This window comes from Mesoplodon mirus (genome assembly GCF_964341445.2).
Source record: "Mesoplodon mirus genome assembly, chromosome: 7".
Classification (NCBI taxonomy): domain Eukaryota; kingdom Metazoa; phylum Chordata; class Mammalia; order Artiodactyla; family Ziphiidae; genus Mesoplodon; species Mesoplodon mirus.
The window spans coordinates 23466283-23494227 of NC_138983.1; the positions used below are offsets into that span (position 1 = coordinate 23466283).

Sequence of the window (27945 nt, forward strand, 5' to 3'; positions counted from 1 at the left end):
CTGAGACAAACTCACTTAGAAAATTGAGAGAAAGAGCAGAAAGAAGAAAAGGACGTAAGTGGGTGGTGACAATAAAGTAGAGAGAGCAGTGCAAAAAGGACAGAATCCTGAAAGTTTGGATGGGATTGAAATAGAAAGTTATGGAGACAGACTCTCTTGGAGTCAGTGTTCTGTTTTGAGTCTTTAGAATATCAATCAAGGAAGATGACTATTGAATTTTTTAAATTGAAATATAGTTGATGTACAATATTATGTGAGTTTCAGATATCCTGCATAATATATATGTACATTATGAAATGATCACCACAATAGGTCTCGTAACCATCTGTCCCCTACAAAGTTGCTGATTATTGAATTTTTAATATAATTTCTCATAATTTTCTAGAACTATTGTTAAATGTATTAATTTCCTCACTTTGACATGTCTCCTCCAAACAATCAATTATTCCACATGCTATGGGCTGAACTGTGTCCCCCTAAAATTCATCTGTTGAAGTCCTAAACCCCACTACCTCAAAGTGTGATTGTATTTGGAGAGATGGTCTTTAAAGTGATGATTAAGTTTAAGTGAGATAATTAGGGTGGGCCCTACTCCAGTGTGACTGGTGTCCTTAGAAGAGATGAGAACACAGACCCAGAGGGAAGACCATGTGAAGACCTAGGGAGAAGACAGCTATCTACAAGCCAAGGAGAGGGGCCTTAGAAGAAACCAACCTTGCTGACACATTGATCTTGGAATTCAAGCTTCCAGAGTTGTGAGAAAATAATAAATCTCTGTTGTTTAAACAACCTAGTCTGTGATACTTTGTTATGGCAGCCCTTATAAACTAATACACCAAGTAAAAACAATATTTTGCCATTTACCCAGTTAAATGCAAACTCGTATGAGAAGCAGGAATTCTGCCAGGAGGAGGTTGAGGCTTTGACATAGCCAAACCCATGGCAAAAAGACCAACCACTACAGTTGGTCAAAAGTCTGTGTGCTTATGAATGGTGTTTCAGATTCCCCAACCAAATAAAGGCTAAGAAGGGGTCAGATAAACAATAATCCAACAATTATTGACCTTGATATAGACTGAACGGAGTGACTTCTTTTACAAATTGATAATACAAGGAGTATCCTCATAAGATTTTGAAGGAGACCCAGAGCAGAATTTGATCCATCGCTTTTACATGAATCATTTGTTGGTCTCTTATAGTCCTTGGGGCTGGTTTGGATTGCATTGGAGCCTATGCTCCCCGTGGAGCATTCTCTATGCATTCAAAAGACACAAGACAATTCAGGTCAAAACAAAGGCACACAAGACAAGACTTTGTACAAATAGTCAAACAAAACCAAAAGCAAAGCAAGCAGGAAAAGAATAAGCCAATTAATGGCAAAAAATATTCACCAAATGATACAACTCCAAAGAAAGCTCTAATTATACAATGACTGAGGCCTAATTTCCTTGTACAAAGAATCATCTGGTTGCAAATTCTTGGATAATAAAATAAATTCAGCAAAGACATTTTAATGAAACATGTCAGGGAAATCTATAGAGTAACTACCCTTGGGCACAAAGGACCAGGTGAGTGTACCTGTTGGACTGAGGACTTTGAAAATAATTTCACTGGAACCTCCAGACTTATCAAAGGAGGAGACCACCACTTGAAATCCGAAAATATTTCTTAAGTTTAAGTAAAGGAAGAGCCATGCTGATCACCCAAATTTCTCTGAGCAAAGCAAAGTGCTGGTCTTTTATTGAGTTGTTGGGAAGAGTGTATTTTGGGTTGTGTTGGTTTCAGAGGCAGGAATGGGTTGCTGTGAGCCTTAGAAGTGTGTCCACAGAAGCCAGTCCCCCAGCAGTTGGCTGGCTTCCACACCATGATGCTGTCGCTGATTACCTGGCTTTCCGAGTTGCATTCATTGAAGTGAGTTGTCACCCATCCATTCATCAAGTATAGAATTGTCATTGATGGATTAGATAGGTCGAAAACTAGTTCTGATGGAAACTTGTGCCCATGACTATAGAATAATTAGTCCTTTCCTAGGAGTGTGGGACCACCAAGTAACAAGCTTTCTATCTTACCTGTTTATTTTGCTTATGGCCTGTCTCTCCCCTGAAGGAGAGAGACACATACACTCCAGGAGGGCAGAGATTTTTATTCACTTTGATCCCTGCTGAATTTCCAGCATCTAGAACAGTGCCTAGTACACAGTAGGTACCCAGCAGGTACATGACAAATATTTGTTAAATGAACAAGTGATCCTGACCTCCAGATCTTGACCTGTATGATATACGGGGAAGGTGTGGTTTTCTATTTGCATTATTTTAATAAAATCCATTATCACAGACACGGGGCTGGATCTAATCATGATAACTGCTTTTGAACTGAGGGTGCTTAATGAGCTGTGGGATAAAGCTAAGTGTGTCTGCTGCCTCTTCAGATCACGTTTCGCCTCCACTGTTGCTATACATGCAACGGAGTTTGGACACTGGTGGCATCACTTGGATCATTAATCTAGAAACACTCCTCCTCTGGCTTTTGTAGTCCTTGGAGATTTGCTGGGTTTTGGTCTTCTGGTCCTGGAAGGTGAATTCCAGGAGGTGGTATAGCACAGTGACCAAAAACGTTGGCTCTTGGAAGTGGTGTCACTTTGAGAGGCCAGGCAAATTTTCCAAGCCCCCATCTCCTTATCTTTAAAATGGGAATAATAATAGAACTTACGTCATGTGACTATTTCTATCACCACCACCACTGTCATTGGTCACCATCATCCATGCTACGGGGCTCTAGTGAGTTCCCTGTGTCCCAGCACTGGCTGCTAGGCTCCCAGTTTCACCAAGGATGGACAGTCTTTTCCAAAGAGCCAACTTTGCCATGGGAGTTAGAAAAGGTGAGATGAAAGTTGCTGCTAAGCATGATCAGCCCAAACCAACTATATTTCAGGCTCACATTCAATGGGCTCAACCAAGTGAATCCAAGAAATGTGGTGACCGATGCTTTTGTTTGATTAACGCAATACTTAATGTCTTTCTCCATTGCCCCGCTTCACTATAGACTAGAAATGTCAAATATTTTCTTCTCCAGCCTCCCTCACTGCTAGGGATGGCAACATGACTATTTCAGATGAATGAGATAGAAAAACTTGTTTTCCTGCTAACAGGCACAAGAGTTATTGGTGCCATCTTTTCCATCTTCCTCACCTTGAGTTTGGACCTGATGCCTGGAGCTGGAGAAGACACCTAGTGATTATGGAGCAAAAACATTAAGTAACTGTTGAGAGACTCACAAAGATGCCAGCCCTGACATCATGGAACCATGGAATGAATGCCAGCAGCCAGCCACCTAGAGACTTTTGCTACTAAGAAAAAAAAAAAACATTGGAAACATTGTTTAAGTCAGGTTTTCAGTAGCTTGCAGCCAAAAGCATTCCTAACTGATCCAGTGCTACCCTGCTCAGCAATGGAGCTGGTATTGGACAAGCTCCTTCTGTATATCGTCCTAAGACGCACACTGTGTTTGTCTTCAGACGGCAGCCATGGTCCACAATACAGACCTCCTGGGAGCTGAAGCGGTTTGGCTATATGAATTTTGCATGTTGATGGATATCCAGCTCTGGTCTCTGGGAGTTAGGGGTTAGGTTTGAGGTACCGGTCCCTCTCTTCCTCTCCTGAATTCTGGCCTATAATATATCAATACAATGAACTGAACAAAACGGGGCTCAAACATCAGCTTTGAGTATAGGCAGCCCTGACCTGAGGCCAAAATGAGACTTTTTAGCAACTCTACCCACTATCCCTCCATAGAACACACCACGCTGACCATTCCGTCTAGTCCCGGGTGGAGGAGCTGGGGCAGGAGCAAACACCAGGCTCAGGCTTCCAGAAGCGGCCCTGCAGAGGGTGCTTTCCACCTGAAGACTGGGAGGGCAGGGCACGCCCCCTGCACCTGTTTCTCAGGGTCCTGTGGACAGTCCATTCTCCTGAACTCATCCGTCAGATAAGGCATCCTCCTCTAGTGGGGAAGAGCCAGTGAGGGGGTGGAGAGAGAGCAGATTCCCATGTCAATGAGTCAATATGGGGATATGGGGGTGGGAGGTGCAGGGTTGGAGGAGATAGCAGATGATCAGGGAGAGACCAGATTAGTCGCTGGAAGGCTGGGGTCTTGGGGGGGGCGGTGCATGGGTAAGGTGGAAGATGAACTTGGACCCTTACCATTGAGTTCACATCCTACCTACTGCCATCACTTATGAGCTGTGTAACCTTGTGTGCACTAATTTTTTTTTTTTTTTTGCGGTACGCGGGCCTCTCACTGTTGTGGCCTCTCCTGTTGTGGAGCACAGGCTCCAGACATGCAGGCTCCACGGCCATGGCTCACGGGCCCAGCCACCCCACGGCATGTGGGATCTTCCCGGACTGGGGCACGAACCCGTGTCCCCTGCATCGGCAGGCGGACTCTCAACGACTGTGCCACCAGGGAAGCCCTTGTGTGTAGTATTTAATCTCTGCATCCCAGGTTTCTCATCCGTAAAATGGAGATGATGAGTGTGCCCATCTCATGAATCTACATAGTGGATCAAATGGGTTCATGCCTTGGAAATATGTGGCCCAGTGCCTGGCACATAACAAGTGCTCAATAAATGTTTGCTCCCTTTCACACTGGGATGGAGGAGGAGGTGAGATTCTGAGACCTGAGTCAGGGGTTGAATTAGCTGTTACCACCAAGTGCTAGCAGGGATCAGCATGGACCATGAGCCAGGGATGCAAACCAAGAAAGTGTCCCCCAGACCCTTCCTCCACCCTGCCCCTGGAGCTGAGGTTAGAGTAGACAGCCCTCCTCCCCTGAGGGCCTTTCTCCTCCAGAGGCGAAGCAGAGAACACGGCCAGCGTGAGTCCACCAGCCACCTGCCAAGGGCGTGTCCCCTCCCTCCTTGCTGAGACAGGTCACTCCTGCCAGCAGTGACCGCAGCCTGCTTCATCACTCTAATTGCAGTGTGGTTTGTGTTCATTAAGGAAACAGCAGCGATTCCAAATTAAATTCCAATATGCAATTTATCCAAGATATAAGGCCTACTGAGAGAGTATGTGCAGAACTCCCTGCCTTCCCTCCTGGAGGTAGGACGGTCCTGCTGCCAGTGCTACCAGGTCCCAAGCTTGTCTCCTGGGACCAAGGCTCTTGGGAATGAGGATTCCCCCTGGGCTGCTGGCCAGCTGCTTTCCCATTTTACAGATGGGTTTGCTGAGGCATAGAGGAGAGACTAACACATGGAAATAGTCCCGGGGACACCGAGGCTAGGACTGGCATGGGCTTGTCTGTCTTTGGGAACTAGATGTGACAAAGCATCTCTCTGGAACACCTTGAAATGACAAATGAGACAATTCTGAGTGGTAGTAAGGGCTGTGGGCATCTCATTTTGAAGATCAGAATCATTCTATCAGCGTCTATTTGCCTGGATGAGGCTTCTGCACAGAGCCCAGGCACAAACTTGCTCTCTCAGGCTTTGTACCAATGTGCTAACCCCTTCCTAATAGATAGATCTGCCAGGGGCTTGCAGACTGGCTCCCGTCACCTGTTTCCCCCAGCCCTGAAATGTTTTATGAATCATACAGACAACAGAACTAAGATGGCAAAGTCGATTGAAAACCACAGAGGTGGGCTTCCCTGGTGGCACAGTGGTTGAGAATCTGCCTGCTAATGCAGGAAACACGGGTTCGAGCCCTGGTCTGGGAGGATCCCACATGCCGCAGAGCAACTAAGCCCGTGTGCCACAACTACTGAGCCTGTGCGTCTGGAGCCTGTGCTCCGCAACAAGAGAGGCCGCAATAGTGAGAGGCCTGCACACTGCAATGAAGAGTGGCCCCCGCTTGCCACAACTAGAGAAAGCCCTTGCACAGAAACGAAGACCCAACACAGCAAAAATAAATAAATTAATTAATAAACTCCTACCCCCAACATCTTCAAAAAAGGAAAAGAAAAAAAAAAAGAAATAGCAGAAAATTTCGAATTAGGCATGAGCATGAATTTAAAAAAAAAAAAGAAAAAAAGAAAACCACAGAGGTGAGGAAGCGATTGGACCAGAAAGGCGGCATGGCTGGAAGTGTTCATCCTCCTAAGTTGCCCTCTGGCTCCCTCCTTCCTGAGCTCTGTGCAACAGGCAGTGAGTGGGTGCCTGGCCCAGGGAGCCCTTCTCCACGGTCTGCCGCTGTTTACTGTCAGAGACTAATCCGTCCCAAGTAAGCTTTAGACTCAGGTGAGAAATAGAGCAAAATGCTAAAACATCCTCTGGGGCTCAGGGCTCCCTAATGTGGCCGGTGGGAGGATGTGGCGCAGGGACACCAAAGTGACATGAGCTGGAACCCTGGACACATGTGCTCCAGAGGGAAGTGTCTACAAAGCCAGCCCTGGGACTACCCTGGCAGTCCAGTGGTTAAGACTCCACGCTTCCAATGCAAGGGGCATGGGTTTGATCCCTGGTTGGGGAACTAAGATCCTACATGCTGCGTTGTGCGGCCAAAAAGAAAAAAAGCCAGCCCTGCCTGGCAAAACTGCATTTCTCCCGGGTCCCTGGATTCAGCTCCCAAACTGACAGAGATTTCCAACCACTTACCAGATAGATAGCACCGTGGCTTCGGGGAACCAGCAAGGCAGCAAATAACTCTTAGGGAAGCAACGTCCAGTTTAGATGGAGAGCCTGGAGGCAGGAAGTGGACATTTCAGTCCAGAGCTGATGCCGTCCTTTGAAGTTGGAAGGTGGAAACTATGGGTCATACACCAATTTCCTCAGAGGGGAAAGGAAATGAAAAGGAGGGGACATCACTGTCATAAAGTGATGGAAAAAGTTAAAAGTTAGTGGTTGGAGCATGGTCTCTGAGCGCAAATCTGAAATTGAGGGCTTTCGAGATTTAGCTCTTAGAACAATCTTTTTACATCTCTGGCCCTTGGTTTCCCAATCTGGAAAGTGGGTAGAACAATAATACCCATCTCTCAGGCTTCATTTAGAGCAAGGGTCAGGAACATTTTCTGTAAAAGCTGAGTAACAAATATTTTAGGCTTTGGGGGCCATGGGAACTCTGTTGCAGCAACTCAACTCTGCAGTTGTTGGAATGAAAGCAGACATAGAAATAGTAAATGAATGGACATAGCTGTGTCCCAATAAGACTTTATTTACAAAACAGGTGGTGGGTCTGATTTGGCCTGGGAGTGAGTTACAGTCTGCCAACCCCTGATTCAGAGGATTATATGAGACAGTGCAAATGATAGCAAAGTGCTTGGCACAAAAACTAACCAATAAATATTAGCATCTTCCTCATCCTCATCCTCTTCCTCTTCTTTATTGGCATCACTGCTCTGCATTTGGATCATCAGGTGCTGCCTAATAAATACCTCTACTGCTCATCTCCCTGCCTTTACCAACGTGTTAAGTTTCCAAAAAGGGCACTTACAGGGGTACATTCAATTCCTGGGTGCAGGTGCATTCCGGATTTCGCCTGCATAATGCAGATTCTCAAATTGCTTAGCATTTAAAAGCAAGGGTGTCTTGGACCCCCAGTGAAGTAACAAGGATATGACTCCCCATTCGAAGTTTCTATTGCCCTTCACAAGGGATTTCCTGTGTAATATAGCACAGATTTCTCACTGCTGCTTGAAGAAGTAAAGGCGATTACAACCATTTTGCAGGCAAAACTGAGCTTTGGTAAAACAGGTTGACTTGTGTAAAGTCAGGCTGAGAATCAGGAGCTGAGTGGATGCTTGATCCCAGGTCTGTGGACTCCAAATCCAGTGCTCGTGCCCCAATGTCACGTCTGCACTGAGTATTGGATCAGTCAGGATCTTTGCTGCAAATGATAAACTTGCTGTTTTAAACAGGAAAGGAATTCACTAAGTAAGTGGCCTGGAGAATTTTGGGGAGGAACAGAGAAGCGAGCTAGAGGCTGTTGAGGGGAAAATACACCCCCGTGAGAACGCCTGGTGCTCCGCTGCAGACACTCCTGACACAGGAGCCACAGCTGGCCCGACGCTGGGTGCCTTTAAATGCCTGCCCCTGCTGCAGCCTGAAGTTCAATGTCCTCTGCCACCTCAGAACCAGTCCTGCACGGTGCACCCTTCTACATGTTACTCTCTTTCAAATGCAAGTCTTCAAGTGAGGGCCCTATTGGCCTGAGCCTCGTCATGTGTCTGGACTCTAGTTCCCAGATGAGTTACTGACTGCTTCCTGGCAGGGAGGGGCGGGGGGGGCGGGTAGAACTCAAAGGAGGAGGGGGATTCCCCAAACCCAGGAAGGCTGTGTCCAAGGTGCTGAGCCGACTCCACCCTGGGGTCTAAACCTCACAGAAATGAAGCAAGGAGTCAAAGAGATGCCTGTACACCCCTGTTCAGAGCAGCATGATTCACAATAGCGAAAAGGTGGAAACCACTCAGCTGTCTGTGTATGGCTGAATGGACAAATGAAATGTGGCATAGCTGTACAATGGAACATTATTCAGCCTTCAAAAGGAAGGAAATTGACACGCGCTACAACATGGATGAACGTGGATGATATTCTGCTAAGTGAAATAACTCAGACACAGAAGGACAAATATGGTATGACTCCACTCATATGAGGTACCTAGAATAGTCAAATACATAGGCAGAAAGTAGAACGGTGGTTATCAGGGACGGGGGGAGGGGAATTATTGTCTAATTGGTACAGAGTTTTTAGTTTGGGAAGATAAAAAAGTCCTAGGAGTGAATGGTGGTGACGGTTGGAAAACAATGTCAGTGTACTTCATACTACTGAAATGTACACTTAGAAATGATTGAAGTCGGGACTTCCCTGGTGGTGCAGTGGTTAAGAATCTGCCTTCCAATGCAGGGGACGTGGGTTCAATCCTTGGTCAGGGAACTGGATCCCACATACATGCCGCAACTAAGGGTCACATGCCACAACTAAGACCTGACACACACACAAAAAAGAAAATGATTGAAATGGTAAATTGTATGTTATGTATATTTTATCACAAAGGAAGGTGCTGGGCATGACAGATATCCACTCTAAGAACTTAAGATTTCATTTTCGAGAAGGGGCAAAGGAGGCCCAGAAAGTGACTGATTGGTGGCAAAGTTGGCAATCGTCGGTCTCAAGTACTTGCTCCTTCCAGAAAGAAACTGTTAGTAACTGTTAGAAGTCTGGTGACAGCTCCTCAGCCTTGCTCCCCCAGGTTCTAACAAATAGGATGGGGGCCAGGAAAGTGACTCAAGGAGTTGAGTGGGTTGGATGGGAGACAGCAAGGAGAAGGGGTGACTGTGATGCGCTGAGGAACACAGGTTCCGTCTGAAGAGGGCAGCTGCCCCTCAGCTCTGGCTAATCTGACACGTGGGCAGGGAGCCCAATGCTGCTCTATCTCCTGGCTCTTTAAAAGAAGCCAGACATCCAGATATTTAGGTGAAATCTCCTGAACTTTAATTGTTGGCAACAGATTCAAATAATATGAGTCTGCAAGCTGGTGGAAATCGATCTCTGGGTTGGATGCCACCCTTGGGCGGCTGGTTTGCGAACTCTGTTTGAACCCAGAGGCAAGGGCCAAAGATAACATCAAGGTGTCAGTCTTAATAGTAGATGCCCAGAAAACTTTCCAAGTACTGTACAGGGCTTCCAGGAAAGAATGACAAGAAAAAACATAGCTATTAACTAAAATCAAAATGAGAGTCTTGTATTACATTCTACTTCCCAATCTAAGCCCTCAGATCTTCCAGTGGGAGGGTTGGGACTGCAGATTAAACTCCACGGGCACTCAGCCACCCTGTCTGTCCAAGAAGCAGGAAGGGCTCTGCCTCTAAAACTCATTAACCAGGGAATGGGGGGGAGGGGAGAGAGAGCGAGAGGGGAGGATGAGAGGAAAAGGGTAGGAGGGAGAGAGGATTTTCAGCCTTTCCTCAAGGCTGACTCCTCCTTCTGGAATCTCTGAAATGCTGGTTCCCTGTTGGAGCAATCGGTTCTCTGGCTGATGTGGCCCAATTGATATTTTTACTTGGTTTGACTCTTACCTAGTAAATTTGCTCTTGTGAGAAGCGTGTCAGGAAGCAGGAGAGAGGGAAACTGTGGAGAGGAGGCTGGAAGCCTTACACTTTTCCATCTTTTCTATTCGAATTCATTTGGTTTGACAGCCTAATCTGTGGTCCACCTACTGGCGTTTCTCTCAGGGCAGGAGATGAGCATCTTATTCCCATCTTCACGAAGTTGCTTACCCAACACCCTCAACTGTCCCTTTGTGAGTCTCCCTGGGATCCAAAGTGGGCAGTAGAAAGTTCTGTTCAGGGTCAACACAGATCATCAATAAAAGTCACTCCGACGTCATGCATTTCTATTTCCCAGCACGAGTTGTCCAAACAGCTTATCAGAGATTATACTAAATAATAGAATCATTCCAGTTTTGAAAACTATGAACTCCAGTTATCAGATACACCTAGAAAAATTAAAGGTCAAAGATGAAATTCCCCTTTCTCATTAAATACAAAGAAATTAAGGTCCAGTACTCATTGAGTCTAATTTGCTACATGACAAGAACCCTTTCACTGGGAGGAGAGAGTATCTGTTCTGGAAACCACTGCATGAACCAAGATCACGGTCCCCGGGTGGGCTGGATGCCTGTTGTCTCCACTCTCATTTCAGCCTGGGAACCATGCTTCCTGGAATCCCCTTCCTTGTGTGGTTCTAGGGCCGAGTGTGTCAATGAAAGGAGATCACGTGAGATTTGAAGGCAGAAAGGCAGCGAGCCATTACTCTGCACTGGGGTGATCCGTCACAAGACTTTGAGTCCTCTCCATGAGCTAAGTCATTGCTGTACCATCTTTGACTTACTGTAGTGCCTTCTTGGTCACCTTGCAAGCTCTCAGTTCTCTATTTGCCCTACGCTCAGGCTGGTGTCGTTGGTAACTGTGTCTGGGATCCTCCTGCTATAGCCTTCCAGGCATCACTCCACCAGCTCTTCCTACATCAGTGTAAGCCCTAATTTCCACCTTCAAACCTTTATTCCTGCAATAATAGTAGTGGCTCTGACTGATCCCAGTTGATACACTGGGCAAACAAAAACATCACTTTCATGAAGAGCCACTTATCAGATCTAAGCCAAGCCAGCAACTGGGGTCAAGACACTCACATTCAGTCATTTCCTGGTAACTGATCCCAACTGGAGGGATGAGTTATTTAAACAGTTTATTTTTCACTTACAAGGAAGCCAACCCCTTCTTCACTTTCTATAATACTCTTGATAACTCATTTTAATTGCTTGAACGAGGTGTCTGTTCCTCATCTCTGAACTGGGGCTGCCATCCTCTCTAAACAGGATCTGTGGTCCTAGGGAGTTTCTAGGCACATCTGCATGCCCTTAGCTGATTCACAGACTAGCACACGAGGAACACACTCCAAGTTGAAGGTCTGGCTCAAGTTCCTTTGCAAAAGAGTCACACTTCATGCAGGGTCACATGATGGGCTTGTGTTCAAGTACCACCTCAATCCCTAGGTCCTCTTCTGCACATTCCAGTGTATTATTTCTTAAACTGACTCACCTCCTGACTCATGGATAACATTTGCATTGGTCAAATTAAGTTTTCATACCATACTTTTTGAATATCTTCCCCAATGCTCCTTCCCAAGGTCCTATGTGTTTCTTTGGTTTAGGAATCCCTCAATATCATTTGGGTGGTAACTATATCTTGGTCAGGAGAGAGCTCTGGTATGACTTAATTCCAGGAGTATTGACTACAGTGGCTACAATTGAGTCCCAAAGATGACAATAGCAAAATTCTAAGTGGATTTTAATTCCTAATGGTTCTCTGATACAGAAGAGTATCTGGAGATGGGTGTTCCAGGCTGAAGGAAGGGCAAGAGCAAATGTCCTGAGCTGGGAGTGTGCCTGGTGGGTTCAAGAGTCAGCAAGGTGGCCCAGACTTGGAGCAGACTTGAGGGAGACAGGGAGGTTAGCAGAAGATGAGGCTAGATGTGTACTGGAGAGTCAATGGTGTGAGATCCAGGAGACCATGATTTTGACTTTTATATTGGGTGACTTGAAAGTTACTCAAGCATTCTGAGAATTGGCTGAAGGGGGGCAACCTAGAAGAGAGATGATGAGAGCCATGTGGGGCTAAGAAATTGTGTCTCCAGAGGAACCACATAGATCTGACATAGAAATTGTCACTGATCCTGGACTTTAAATCTGATTAGATGGGACGGTTGGGTTTCTTCTTTCAGGAGTGGGTGGAGGTATCTTATGTGTGAAAAGAAGAGTATAAACATATAATTGGTGGCCGGTGCCAAAATCCACTTCTGGTTCTTCTGGGACACATAGCCAATTTACCTGCCCAGCCTCCCTTGAAGGTCGGTGTGGCTATGGGGCTGGTCAGGCTACGGGCAATGGAATTTGAGTGGAGGGGTGCATGCTACTTCCATGCCTGGCCCATAAACGCTGCCCATTTTGCTCCTTTGTTGCCTTTTCCTCTGCTGGCTCACAGGGATGATTCACCAGGGTGAACCTGAAAGCCAAGTACAGCCAAATGCTGCCTGGAAATGGAATTTAGCATGAATGACCCTCATTCAGAACACAAGCCCTGCCCAGCTGAGGCAATAGTCATATTAAAATAAATAAGCTTCCCCCAATATTGCATCCTAGTCCCCCATGGTCATGCCTCTAAGCCCCAAATCTGAAGGGAAATCAGCCCCTCAGCTCTTGTGAGCCCAGCTGCCTTAGAATTTCCAAGGGGTGTTTGTCTAAGGGACTGATACATTCTACCTCTTGGGGTAGATAAAAGAATTAATTGTGGAAAGCCTAGTTGACAGCATGCATAGTTGAATCTAAGTCTTTGGGTAGCTTGACAAGGGTGATAGATAGGAATGCATCTCTGATCCATCAACTTAAAAATCCTATGTGGGTTGGGGGTGACTCTTGGTGGGTAATTCACCCATTTCAATACTTTCAGTGGTTTAGGGACAGTTCTAGAACCCACGAGTGAGTTCAGGTTTCAAGGTAGAATTCCTCATCTATGGCTTTATCCATGTTACTGTGACCTACCCTCAATGACCATCTCATAAAAAGCACACCTAACCCAAGCCCCAAATGCCTGCAGCTTGAAACTGACCTTGCCACCTAGGTTTAAGGAAATGCTGTTGAGTCTCCTGACATTTTCACTGTAACATTGCTTCTGCTCCTTTCAGACCTGGCTATGTTGCCTAAAGCTTGTGGTTGCAGGATATCTTCTTATGTATATTAGAAATTGTGCCAGCCAGTTGTGGGTCCTATTCCTTGGTGAGGTTCTATACTACCAGACCCTTCCATATGAGAATTGTCCCTCTCCTACTCCATGTAGTTCTGGTGGGGCTGTCAATCAACCAAGAGTTCCCACCTACAATAGTGGTCATAGGACCAACGATGACCAATCATAGTCCACTGAAGGGAGTTTCCACTGGTTCTCAAAGAGAATCTCATTTTCTTAGGTCATGAACCTGGATCTTCTGGGACCCTCTTTTCCACCACATTTTGTAAAGCCATGAAGTCATTGCTTTTCACAGGTAAAGCAGGACTCAGAAGCTGGAGGGGGCAAAACAGGTTCCTAATGACAGCTGTCGATCAACTGGATCCAGCCCTGCCCAAAATTATTTTCCATACCCTTGAACGCAGTTGCATTAGCCAATACATCTTCTAAAATTTAACACATTCAGCTTGTATGAGTGGGATTCCTTACAACTATCACTTACAATTGGGGGTTCTATTAATGTTCCCATTCACTTGTTTAGCTATAAGATGTCAAAGGAGTCTGCATATTTTCTTACTGGATACATTTCTTTTCTTTATGGACATGTATCACACATCCACTGCAGCCATCATAAGCTCCTTCTTTCTTATACAGTTCATCCTTTGAATCTACTGCCTTGCCTGAGGATAGCAAGTTAAATGGAGAAGATGCACAATATCTCTCAGATCATTTATCCCCATGAACTTTTCTCTAAAAGGCAGACTGGGGCTTCCCTCGTGGCACAGTGGTTGAGAGTCCGCCTGCCGATGCAGGGGACATGGGTTCGTGCCCCGGTCCGGGAAGATCCCACGTGCCGCAGAGCGGCTGGGCCCGTGAGCCATGGCCGCTGAGCCTGCGCGCCCAGAGCCTGTGCTCCGCAACGGGAGAGGCCACAACAGTGAGAAGTCCGCATACCGCAAAAAATAAATAAATAAATAAATAAAATAAATAAAAGGCAGACTGTTGTGTTACTTTATCACCTTAGAGAATCCCTAATGAGAGTAGTTTTTTGAACAAGACCTTTGCATTCAACCCACTGTTTAGGACCACTGGGAAAGCCTCTACTCATCATAACCCTGTATTTCCTTATTCACTGGAAAAGAGCTAATAGGGTCAATTAAAATGAATTTCACAGGTCCTTGAACTGCCTGCTTCCTAAGTTCTTCCATTTTTAACTTTTTTGGAGGTTGGTTCCAATATTCCAGGCCAGCCATTAACACCGTTTCTTTTCTACAATGCCCTTAGCTTCAGATCCATGAGCACAATGTGGGAATGATCCTTTAGGCCAGGGGTTGGCAAATGACAAAGCCAGATCCAGCCCATTTTGGTAGTTATTGGAACACAGGCACACCCGTGCATTTATGTATTGTCCATGGCGGTTTTTGTAGTTGTTACAGAAACCATATGGCTGCAAAGCCAAAAATTATTTATTATCAGACCCTTTACACAAAAAGTTTACTGATCTCTGCTCTAGATGAGCATTTCTTGATTGTTTCCTCATCCTAGCACCACAAAAAATGGTACTCTGAGAGAAAAAGGAATTAATATCTTGACAAGCCTTTGGGCATATTGTTTGGTAAAGTCTACTCTAGACCACTTGGGGCAGGACATGACCTGGTATATACTTGGGACACCAGTATCTGATAGCCTAGTCTTCTTTTTGACATATCTGGGTACCAGTACATGATCTACATCTTGGTTCTGTAGGTCTTATGTTTTGATTCCCATGTAGATTTTAATTTTGGTCAAGGCCAAGGTTATTTTTGTTCATGGGTGGTGGTGGTGGTGACCTCCTGGGCACACTGACTTCCTGTGCAACTGTCCCTGCAGCGTAAAACGAGACTTGTAAGAGCACAAAGATGCTCCCATCACTGGTAGGATAAATGGGAGCCATTTGTGGTTCAAAACCAATTACCAACATACCTGTGCCTGAGTTAGAGCATGTGCCCTGAATATGTGGTCAGAATCTGTTCCAGTTAACACAGCCACTTGCTCCTTTCCTTCAAGCAGTGCCACAGTGAAGTCACTATGGGCATAGAGGGCATAGTTAATGCCCATATTCTGAACTGACATCCCAGGGTCCTTGATACACGAACTGGTGTCCATGGACTACTTACCTCTGTATTCCAACCACACCAAATGTGGAATCCTTAAACGCCCACCATAGTTTGAGGTCCCATCAATATTCTCTCACGTTTTCTCATGTTATTAGGGCATACATTCATTGCAGAAGCCACGACAGAAGCGGCTGCCCACTCTTTATATTGCCATACAGAAGGAAAGGGGGTTAAGGACCATTCACACCAACAGAAAGAATGAAACTGCAAGTTTATTTGAAAGTATAAAATTAAAAAAAAAACCTAATCAAAAAACAAAAAGCAACCACACACAACCTTTCCAGTTTACATCAACTTTGAATGTCACACACGATTTATTTACCACTTGCTTGCATTTTTTTTAAATGTCAATTACAAAGTAGAAGGAGTTGAGGGCAGGTGATAATGATCATAGCTGAACGATTTTAATGCTAAAATAAAAAGGACTGGCTGATCTCGTTTGAGAAAAGAAAGCAGGGATGGTTTTCTGATTGGCATAGATTTAGGCCATGTATAAAAAAACATTCTGGTTGGAATGAGTTAAAAAATAATTCTGGCCACTTATTTGCTATTTGAGTAGGGGAAAAAAACAAAACCAAAAACCCCTGCAGCTTTGGTGTCCTATTTATATCTTTTTAAAAACAGCCATTTAAAAAAATCAAATCTATAATAAAAACATCCCTGTGTTTGTTTTAAAAAACAACATTAATAGGCTCTCCTTATGCTACTAAGGCCATTTGTCTTTCCTAAGATGCCTGGAAGCTGAAAAGCGCGTGAGATTAATTCACCACATGATTAATTAAAATTAGAATCCTTTCCTCTAAACAACTTCCAGAGCACCAGAAAGAAGTAGGGGCCACCAGAGGGAGAAAAGAAGCCACTCTGGCTCACAGGAGATGAAATATTCAGCTAGAGTTCCTCACATACTCTGGCTGCCACCGAAAGTTCTTTCTTCACTGGATTACTCAGAAAATAACTCACGTTATTTTAAAAATGAAAGATGTAGGCAATTATGTTCCTTTTCTTAACTTAAAAAAAAAAATCACCAAGTGGCTAGCTTTCCTGTAACACACTTTGAATTTTGTTTTAAAAAAAAAAGTCTACAGAATAGGATCATTGAATGCCACTTCCTCCCCCCTCCTGCAGGCTCCGTTTGAATAAGCATCAAAGAGGTTACTGACCACGTGGAAAGCAGCTCTGCATGGGTGACAGCTGCCCGGACTGGCTCCACTTGGTTCCAGTTTTGTTCCCCCACAGCCATTAGTGTGGTTTCTTGACGAATAACATCTACGTTTCCACCCACGACTTCCTGAGGGGCTTGGCACTGTGGCTCTCTGGGCACAGAGAAAGAGGAAAGCTACCATAAACACAGAGCCTATGAGCCGACGGAGAAAGGTGTCCCTCTTTCTGCGTCCTTCAAGAACTCGATAAATAATAACTCAAAGTGCAACAATGCACAGACGCCTGGCACACAGGTCAGTCTGGGGGAACTTTTTACTAGCGTGCTCAGCGGGACAAAGGCATGATCTCTCCTTTTGCATCTTTGCTTGGACCTCACTAATGGAAAAACAAACAAACAAAAGACAGCTTTCCTATACACATATAAATAGTCCCTTAACTAGAAGGGAAAAAACAAACACACTGTTTCAAATGCATTTCTAAGAGATTTAAAAAAAAAAAAAAAAAAGAAAGTCCGAATGGCAAATCTTCACTCCAAACTATTATCCATGTCTCTCAGAGGAGAAACTATGGGATGCTCGGAGAGGCCCGAGCCTCACTCTGATTCCAGCCCTAACCCTAAATTGCAGCGCTGGAATCTGGGCCTTGGGAAGGGGGGTGAGTGCAGCCCAGGAATCTAGCCTCTCTCGGGGGAGGTACTGAATTAGGTTCTCACGTTGAGTTAGAACCTACAGTGTTCTCTAGTCCAAATGCACAGGTAAAAAGACTTCTGAGTGTCAGGGGGACTTAGGGGGCGAGTGTTGAACCTGCATGAATGGGCAAGGCAGGCTGGGTGTGGCTTACAGGGACAAAGGGCCAGATCAGATTTCTGGGCAACTCAGGTTTAGTACTCATCCCTTGTTTACCGGCAGGTCACAGCTGGGAGGGAGACAATCCAGAAACCAGGGAAAGGACTGTGGACCAAAGCAGACCCAGGATCTTGGCAGCCTGTATTTTAGGAGCTGAGAACTCAGATAAACTCATGGTGGGGCTCCCTGCCTGTTCTGGGATGAGGCTGATGATATATGATCCTGAGAAAGCTCTCAAAATGAGGATTCTCGGACAAGTTTTTAAATCCAGACTCTATCCAGACCTGATGGTTTCAGAGTCCTTCAGAAAACCAAAACGACACTGTTGACTTCTGAAGGGCGTGACTCACGGCAGCAGTGTTCTTTGGCCCCGACCCAGAGCAATGAACAGCCTAGTGCAAGGTGGGTTCTGATGCTCCCCTGGATTCTCTCCAGAGTGGCCATCCAATGACAGCCTCCTGGTAGGATCATCCAACCCAAACCTCCAAATGGAGCTCTAAGGAAGCAGCCCACAGAGCATTTGGTCCAGTGTCCTCTGCCCTTCTGAACTCCCCGTATGGCACAAACACTGCTTTCTCAAGGGCTACCTAAGTACCGCACTCTCCGGCCACCTACTCAGCAAGATTCCAGCAGTAACAGAATGATGTGGAGAGAGTAAGGCTGTGATCCTGGGTAACTGCCCAGAAAAGATGCACGTACATCAGGGCAACTGAGAGGCCAGAACAGTGCCAGGTCACCCTCCAAAGAACATCCCTGAAATCTGGGGAAGGAGGTGAACGGAGAGAGAGCTGACACCCCACATCACTCCTTGAGGCATCCTGAGGAGCTTCCCATGAGCACAAGTTGTTAGGATGGTGACAAGTCAGAGCAGATGAACCCATATGGACTTTGGAAGAGCTGGATTTTATACTTCTTCGGTGCCCTGGCTGGGTGCAGAGTCCCTAGGCTCCGTGGTGGTGCCTTCCTGTGGGCCAGGCTGCCCCGGCCTGTGGCCCGTGTCTTCCATACTCAGGAGGCTGCTGGCTGCCTGGGAACTGCTGCTGTTGGCGCTGCCAGACCGGGAGCGGTAAGGGGGCAGGTCGGCTTGGTTCAGAGACTCGGTGTCTGAAGAGTAGGGTGGCGGAGGGAGGTCGTACCATGCGGGTCTGCGATGGAGAGAGCAGGATGGGGGGGGTGGGGGGAAGGGGGGGAGGGGAGGGGGAGGAGAAAACATTAGGAGCCCAGGCACGGCAGGCAATGCCAACTTCTGCCCTTTTCTGAGCGGATGCTGACATCGGGAATGAGATTTTCCTTCCAAGGAGAAAGGCAATCCAAGGACTAGGAAAACCAGTGATTTGTAAGAAGACAAAAGGAACAGGTCAGCATGCTCTGCCTGGCTTGTGCCGACTGGACAGTGCCAAAACCACAACCTTTGGTAGGAAGAATTCTAAATACTCCCCAGCTCATCCTGGGTGGTTTGGAAGGGATTCACCTGGCCTGGTGTTTCGATAGAGCCCCTGACAGTCCACAGAACTGGGGGTCCTTACTGAAAGCCAACTCTTCCTGGCTGTGCAGACTTGGGTGAGAGCATATCCTCTCAAACCCTCAGTCTCCCCATCTATAGAAGGGAGTAATAATGACACCTTGCTTGCAGTGAAATATAAGTTATATAAGACATTTTATTTTCCAGCTCTCATTTATGGAAGGCTTACTACGAGTCAGGCACTGCGCCACCTACCTTACATCCCTTATTTAATGCTCACAAGAATTCTAGGAGAGAGCCATTACTTTCATGCCCCTTGTACTGGGGAGAAAACTGAGGCAAAGGGGCATTAAATGGTTTGCACAGGATCCCAAACAACTAGTAAGCAGCAGTACTAGTATTTGAACCCAGGAATTCTGTCTCCAGATGCAGCAGTTTTAACCTTGCTCTACAATGGATGGTCTAAATGAGTGAGGTCTTGTGTTCTTATGCTTATTTGCGAAGATGTCCTTAAGCACCGCTCCTTGGAGCTTTGTTTATCTTTTATGAGGAAGGAAAAGGAAGATTAAATAATACAAGAGCTGCCACCGGAGAGGGTTCAAGGAGCCCAGTTAGCCCGGGAACACTGCCTGCAAAATGCCTCGTGCCACACCTGGTGGGTCCTGGACTCAGTGGAAGAGGGACGCTGAGCAGGGGATGCTGAGAACCAAGGGGGACTCAGGTAGCTCTAGTCCCGGGACTTCAAAGCGGGTTCTTTGGGTACCTTGGAGGTCACCAAAGGAGAGAGGAAGGCTGAGCAGGCAGGAATGAGGTCCACTACCAGCTCCAACTACAGAACGCTGGGTTTTAACTTTACATTTTGGGGTTCCTTGTACAGCTCCACCTGTGATGAAGGTTCTACTGCTTAACAAAGCTTGAGACTTCTCTACGCCACCTCCTTTATTTTATAGATGAAGCCAAGCAAAGTTAAAGAACTTATTTATTCACTCATTCGTTCACTCACTCACTCACTCATCCATTCATGCATTCAAATAGGAACCAAACCTCGAGTATATACTGGGCACTGTTCTGCGGTAGCAGGTGAGTGCCCAGAGCTGGTCAGGGTCCTGGACTTGTGTCCGTGTGACATTACCGGGGAGGACGAGGGATCTGAACTGGTCAGGATCCTAGCAGTATGTCTTCAGATGAGTAACTTAAAAATCTCAGTTTTCTCGTCTGTAAAACTGAGGCACATATAGAACCTCCCTCCATGAGTGGCTGTGAGGACTGAATGTGATGCTACACGTGAATCGTTTCGCAAAGACTCAGTAGAAGTCAAACGCTGCCTCCGCCTTTGCAGCTGCATGCAGGTTCCTGGCAAGACCAGGATCCCAGGCACGTGCACATGTACGCCCGCCCCTGCGTGGGATGACCTCCCTCCCCGAGCCTCTCTCACGCACCTTTGGTCCAGCAGGGCCTCTGAGTAGGAGGGTGGGGAGCCCACTTCCGACGCGTTTTGCTCGGCTTGGCTGGCCACGTACTGGATGCCATTGTTGACGTTGTAGGTGACGTTGCAGCGGTGAGGGTGGTCCAGGACCACCAGGCGGGAGAGCAGCACAGGGTGCTGCAGCCGGTGCACGGGCAGCGTCATGAGGTTGTTGCGCTTCCGCTGGTGGTGTAGGACCAGAGCCAGCAGGGCCACGACCAGCACAAAGATGACGGAGCTGCCGATGATGGCATAGGTGATGCTGGGATAGTACACGAGCTGGTTCTCCGAGGTCACGAACACCTGCCCGCTGCCTGGTTCTGAGAAGCCCCAGAGGCGAGAGAAAAGGAGAGAGGTTACCAAGTCGGCGCACCCATCTGCCGCGAAGTCAGTCCCAGGACGGGAGTGCAAGCGTTCGCAGGAGCACGGTTCACGATAGCCGCAAAGTGGAAAGCACCCCAATGTCCATGGGTCGGTGAACGGATAAACAAAATGTGGGCTGCCCATACAACGGAATATAATCTGTCCATAAAAAGTACCGGTGCATGCTACAACATGGATGAGCCTCAAAAACGTGCTAAGCGGGCTTCCCTGGTGGCGCAGTGGTTGAGAGTCGACCTGCCAATGTAGGGGACGCGGGTTCGAGCCCTGGTCTGGGAAGATCCCACATGCCGCGGAGCAACTGGGCCCATGGGCCACAACTACTGAGCCTGCGCGTCTGGAGCCTGTGCTCCGCAACAAGAGAGGCCACGACTGTGAGAGGCCCGCGCACGGCGATGAAGAGTGGCCTCCGCTCGCCGCAACTAGAGAAAGCCCTCGCACAGAAACGAAGACCCAGCACAGCCAAAATTAAATAAATAAATAAAATTCAAAGTGCGTTTAAAAAAAAAAAAAAAAAACGTGCTAAGCAAGATAAGCCAGACACAAGAGACCACATAGTGTATGATTCCACTTATATGTGTCCAGGAAAGGCAAATTTATAGAGATAAAAAGTCGATTAATTATTGCCAGGGGCTGGGGGTGGGAATGGGGATTCACTGGTGATGAGCATCACGGATCTTGCTGGGGTGATGGGAATGTTCTAAAACTGGATGTGGTGATGGCTGTGCAAATTGATACATTTACTAAAACTCATTGAGTTGTACAGTTAAAACGTGCAAATTTTATGTCATGTAAATTATACCTCAATAAAGTTGTTACAAAAAATCAGCCCCGGGAAATATAATATCCAGGGAACAGGAGTGATAGCTCCAGTGACAGAAATCAGTTTTTCTCTGGAAATTTATCATATCACATATGTGAGGAACACTGGCCAGTGTGTCTGGGGTTCCTTATGTGGGCAAAGCATTTATTTAATGCCCAGCCTTTGCCAAGCTTTCAAGATGGAGAGCCAGCAGAGCACAGGCTGAAATCATGGACTCTGGAGCCAGACTAGGTTCAAATTCAAGCTATTCAGCTGACTGGCTGTGTGCCCTCTGGGAAATGGTCAACCTCTCTGTGCTGTAATTTCCTCATCTGTGAAATGGGGATGGCATTAGTCCCCACCTCACTGGGCTGTCGTGAGCAAGAAATGAGTGAATAATTATCAAGCACTTAGAACAGCAGCTGACACACTGCGGGGGTTCAAGACATACAAATATGTGCTTTATCACAGCTACTTGCCTCACAGCAACTCCGCGAAGTAGGTGCTGTAACTGCCTTCTTTTTAAGATGAAGAAAGGGAAGCTTGGAGAGCTTGGGTCCCTTGACCAGGGTCACAGGGTTAGGAGGTAAGGGGCTGTGCCTGATTTGAGCCCTGTGGTCTGACTTCAGAGCCTTGCCTCTGACACTCTGCCCGGCAGCCCCCTACCAAGACCAGCTAGGCAATTGGCAGGCATTTCCTCAGAGGCCCTAGGATGAAGGCCTGGTACGCGCCCAGCCCTGCAGGCTGCCAGTCCCCTCCTCTCCACGTGTACTAAGGAGCCACGCTTCAAACACTCAGGGGAGAGGCTTCCCCGTCAGCAGGACACACCTGGCAATGGTGGCCAGGCCCAGGCTGGCACAGGACACCAGAGTGGCCCCTCCTCATAGAAAGTGGGGGAGCCCTCTTCTTTGCGGAAGATCCACAACTACCCACAGCTGTGGCCCAGCTGCAAAAATAATCTAAATGCAGCCTAAGTGAGCAAGTCTGCGACCACACCCTGTGCCCGTTCAACCTCTGAAGCCGTGAAGAGGTTTTAGTGGGTTCACAGTGGCCAATGTGTAGACGGGAAGTGGCAGCATCGTCCACTGGCTGCTCGGGTCCCGGGCACCTCATCACTAGATGGCACGTGCTCTGTTCATCATGGATCTCCAGTGAGTAGGATGGTGTCTGGCACAGAGTCGAAGAGCCTCTTTATTTCATCTCTAGCACAGAGCTGAAGGGTCGAATTCTGGGGCCATCACTGCTAGCTGCTGCTCAAGCAAGTTACTTAACTTTGGGCCTCTCACTGTTGTGGCCTCTCCCGTTGCGGAGCACAGGCTCCGGAAGCGCAGGCTCAGCGGCCATGGCTCACGGGCCCAGCCGCTCTGCGGCATGTGGGATCTTCCCGGACTGGGGCACGAACCTGCGTCCCCTGCATTGGCAGGCAGACTCTCCACCACTGCGCCACCAGGGAAGCCCCAAGGCTGCCTCATCTTTAAAATGGCAGTGGTGCTGCGTAAATAGCAGTAGCTATCTCCTTGGATTATTGGCAGCATAAAATACAACATACACACCAAGTGCTGAGAGCAAAGTGCCTGGCGAGGGTCTGTACTCAGTTAATGCTGTTCCTCCCTCCTTCCCTCCCATCCTACCTTCCTTCCTTTGTTTCTATTTCTTTTATTGAGGTAACACTGGTTTATAACACTATGTATGTTTCATGTGTACAACATTGTATTTCGGCTTCTACATACACTACAGTGTGCTCGCCACCAAAAATTGTTTCCACCTGTCACCATGCAGTTGCTCCCCTTTACCCATTTGCCCTCTTCCCACACCCCCGCCCCGCTGGTAACCACTCCTTTGTTCCCTGCATCTACATATTTTGTTTGGTTTGGTCTGTTCACTTATTTTGTTTGTATTTTATATTCCACATATGAGTGAAATCATACAGTATTTGTCTTTCTCCATCTGATATCTGACTTAGCACAGTACACATCCATGTTGTAGCAAATGGCGAGATTTCATCTTTTTTAATGGCCGAGCAATATTCCTGTGTGTGTGTGTGTATACACACATATACCATATCTTCTTTATCCATTCTTTCATCTGTCAATGGATTGTTTCCATAAGTAGTGCTTCAATGAACATAGGGGGTGCATATATCTTTCTGAACTAGTGTTTTTGTTTTCTTTGGATAAATACCCAGAAGTGGAATTGCTGGACCACATGGTAGTTCTATTTTTAAATTTTTGAGGAGCCTCCATTCTGTTTTCCACAGTGACTGTACCGACTTGTGTTCCCACTGACAGTACATAAGGATTCCCTTTTCTTTTTTATTGTGGTAAAATACATATGCAACATAAAGTTTGCAATTTTAACCAGTTTTAGGTGAGCAGCTCAGCAGCATGAAGTACATTCACATTGTTGTGGAACTACCACCGCTTTCCACCTCCAGGATTTTTCATCATCCCAAACTAATGATGCGAATTCTTAGCGTTCACATTCTTTCCTTTATCCTCTGGACCAGAGGGAGAGGCTGGGAGAATCCCCTTTTGGGAGGTAGAGTCGGATAGAGGATAAGAACTGAATGAGTTTCCTTCCAGCGAGATGTACTTCTTAAAAGAAAAATGTGGATGGATTTTCGCATGGAAAACAAATGGGTCCAGAGATTTTAAAACACTGACTTCCATGTAACCACTTGAGGTTTTAAGAATCCAAGAGGGAGCTCTTAGTGAATGGAATGTAAAATGCTTGCAGGCGAGAATCGGTGATCACATTCGCTCGAGAAATTATGATGTTACATAACTCAGGGGTGCCTGGTCTCTTTTCTGCTCTGTGTGTAAAATGTCATCTTGTATTAATTCATTATCTAGACTCACTTTTCTTAAGAGCTTGATGAGCCCGCTGGCCAAATTACTAATATCAGAGTTGCATGGGACCTGAGTTCCAAGTGCATAATCCATGGATAATGAAGTTTCCATTTATTCTGGCTGTCCCTCAAACTAATGCCCTCACACTCCACTGTCAAACAGCTTGAACTCCCGTCTTGTATCTGCAGCTTCTACTGCATTAATTCCAGGCAATCTGGTTACCACCAGGGACCACGGTGCTCTCAGAGCTTCCAGGAGCTCTGGCTGCTGCCCGTGGTGGAGCAGGCTAGGCTCCAGGGCTGCTCATCACCTCAGTCATCCCAGATCTGTGGAGTTATCACGACAGTTTTTGTTTGTTTGTTTGTTTGGTTTTTTGCGGTATGCGGGCCTCTCACTGTTGTGGCCTCTCCCGTTGCGGAGCACAGGCTCCGGACGCGCAGGCTCGGCGGCCCTGGCTCACGGGCCCAGCCACTCCGCGGCATGTGGGATCTTCCCAGACCGGGGCACGAACCCGCGTCCCCTGAATCGGCAGGCGGACTCTCAACCACTGCGCCACCAGGGAAGCCCAATCACAACAGTTTTTGAGCAGATGGTGAACATCCTGAGGAGGACGGCCTTCTTCTAATTCACACAGAGGTGCTATCTGGACTGAGAGAAGGACTAAACCAACTGACACCTGTGACTTGGGGTTCCTTTGCTTTTAAAAGATCCCCTCCTCCAGATGCAAATTACATTTCCTACAGGATACGATTATTCACCTCTCAGACTGGGCAAAGGCGAAGTCTGAGTTCACATTTTGCTGGCCAGGACTTGGGAAAACAGGTATAATTATTCACGCATGGTTGGTGGGCGGGTAAATTGGTACAACCCAGGGTGGTGACGGGGTTAACAGTATAGATCAAAATAACAAACATACATTAACAATACATATCAAAATAGAAAAAGTACATATCCTTTGACCCAGCCATTCCACTCTTAGGAATCTAACAGATATATATACTCACACAAATGAGAAGTAACTCTTTAATACAAGTATTCATGGAAGCATTGTTCACAATAGCACATATATCAGGAAAGATCTAAATGTCCATCAATTGCAGCCTGGCTAAATAAATGATGGTGCATCCAGACAGTACCACACCTATTTAAGAAACTAGGGCAGCTCTACATATACTGATGTGAAACAGTCTGAAAGATATCGTGATGAGCTGAACAACAACAACAAAAAGTCCAGTAGAGAATGTTCTGAGTATTTCTAGAAGGACACACAGACCTGGTATGACTGGAGGAGAAGAGAGGCAAGAGGGAGACGTATTTTTCATTGTTTACTCTTTTCTACTTTGTATTATTTATACTGTTTTATCCAGTCAAAAAATAAGCATCTTGTCTCTTCCTCTGGCTTTGCCCAGGCTGATGTGATTAGAGGTTTCATTACTGTTTTCCTTCCTTCTCTCCCTGTAGTGTGAGGGCTCCTGGGGGAATTTCACTGCCACTCACTCACTCGGACCCCTCCCTGAGTCCAGAATTCCTGTTGTAGAAGGTTCACTGCCCTGTTCAAACGGATGCCTTACCATTCTCCTGAAAGCTCAACTTCCTCTTTAAAAAATTTATTTAAAAAGTTTATTTTTAAAATTAACTTTTCTCCAGAGTAAATATTTTTAAAAGTCAGGTTTAGTGAGGTATAATGGATACACAATAAAACTTACCCTTTTAAAATGTACAATTAGATGAGTTGTAACCAAATGTAACAGTTGCATAAGCACCACCACAAGCAAGATATCAAACATTTCCATCCCTCCCGTCATTTACAGCCACTTGGGAATCACTGATCTCTTTTCTGTCCAAATAGATTCATCTTTTCCAGAAAGTCAGGTAAGGGAATCATTTAGTAAGTAGCCTATTGTGTGTGGCTTCTTCCACTTGGCATAATGCTTCTGAGGTGCACCAAGGTTTCTCTGAGTATTGCTATTTCATTCCTTTGGACCATTGAGCAGTATTCATTGTTTGGATGCAACACAATTTGTTTACCCGTCCACCAGTTAAGGGAGGGAAGTGGTTGTTTCCAGTTTCTGGAATGCATATCTTTGTGCTGACATATATTTTCCTATTTTGGTGGGTATATACCTAGGGGCAGGCTGCTGGGTCGTATGGGAAGTGTATGCTTAATTTATAAAAAACTATCACACTGTGTTTCAAGGTGGCTATAGCACTTAGCCTTCTCCCAGTTGCTCTGCATCCTCATAGCATGTAACACAGCCAGCCTTTTCAAGTTCAGCCATGCTCACAGGTGCAAAGTGGTATCTCACTGAGGTTTTAAGTTGCATTTCCCAATGACTAATGATGTCGAGTATCTGTTCATGTGCTGATTTGCCATCTGTGTATCTTCTTTGGTGAAACACCTATTTAAATCTCTTGCCCATTTTAGAATTGGGTTGTCTGACTACTTATTATTGAGTAGTAAGAGTCCTTTAGATGTTCTGGGAGACAAGTTCTTTTCCAGATGTGTGTCTTGCAAATATTTTCTCCCAGACTGTGGCTTGGCTTTTCATCTACTTTACTGTGTCTTTTTGAAGATAAGTGTTCAAATTTTTTTATGAAGTCCGTTGTATTAATTATTTCTCTCGTGTTCTGTGTTTTTTGTATTCTATCCAAGAAATCTTTGCCTAAGAGACGTTTTGTAGCTTTAGCTCTTACATTTATAACTATGATCCATCGCAAGTTAATTTCTGTTTATGGTACAAGGTGAAGTTCAATGTCCTTTTTCCCCATCCCTTTGGATATCCAATTGTTCCAGGACCATTTGTTGAAAAGCTTATCCTTTTTTATTGAATTACCTTGGCACCTTTGTTGAAAATCAATTGCGCACACAAGGCTGGGTCTATTTCTAAATGATCTATTCTGTCTGATTGAGCTACATGCCAATCCTTATGCCAGTAATTGTTTTGAGAACTGCAGCTTTATAGCAAGTCTCAAAATCAGGTAGTGTGAGTCCTCCATGCTCTCTTTTCTTCCAAATTGAATTTTTCTGATTACAAAAATATATTATAATTAAAATTTAAAGTAATATAGAAATGTTCATGGCAGACAACCTCTCCCTCCCCCCCTTACACCTACTAGAAAAAAAATAGTTCACAGCTTGGTGTATACTAGGGGTTGGCAAATTTTCTGTCAAGGGTCAGACAGTAAATATTTTATGATCTGTGTGCCATACAGTTTCAGCTACAACCACTCAACTCTGCCTCTGTAGTGCAAAAGCAGTTGCAAATAGTACATCAATGAATGAGTGTACTTGTGTCCCAAACTTGATTTAAAAAGACAGCCTGCCAGACCAAACGCTGAGAAAGTATCATTTCATAGATTTCTCCAAGCCATTGTTTATCTTCTCTTATTTTGAGAATTATGTTTGTATTACATGCATGTAGGTGACCATGCATTAGATTTTAGCAAGGAAAAATGTTTTAGGAATGTATTAACTTCACATTAATAATCCTTCAGGAAGAGATAATAGTTCTTAAAACTTCCAGCTAAGGCCGAGAAAACAATTATTACATTTTACAATTGATTTCATTGTAAGTGTTCTTTTAATTCAGTTTCAGGAAGATCTTATTTCTTGAC

The 27945-nt window shown here is 45.9% G+C and overlaps 1 protein-coding gene across 4 annotated transcripts in view; it reads right to left on the reverse strand.

Annotated features, from left to right (window-relative positions):
- Positions 1–15633: 15633 nt before the first annotated feature.
- The window catches only part of LDLRAD3 (low density lipoprotein receptor class A domain containing 3), a 256513-nt gene continuing 244201 nt past the window's right edge, over positions 15634–27945 (reverse strand). For 2 of the 4 annotated variants that reach the window (XM_082628187.1, XM_082628185.1), the window contains exons 5-6: positions 20273–20618; positions 15634–18516 (exon numbers count right to left, since the gene is read on the reverse strand). In XM_082628187.1, coding sequence (XP_082484313.1) covers positions 18276–18516; positions 20273–20618 — 587 coding nt within the window. In that variant the 3' untranslated portion in view covers positions 15634–18275. Of the gene's footprint in view, positions 18517–19946; positions 20619–27945 lie in introns of those variants that run through there. The other 2 variants (XM_082628186.1, XM_082628184.1) reach the window with 1 other exon arrangement.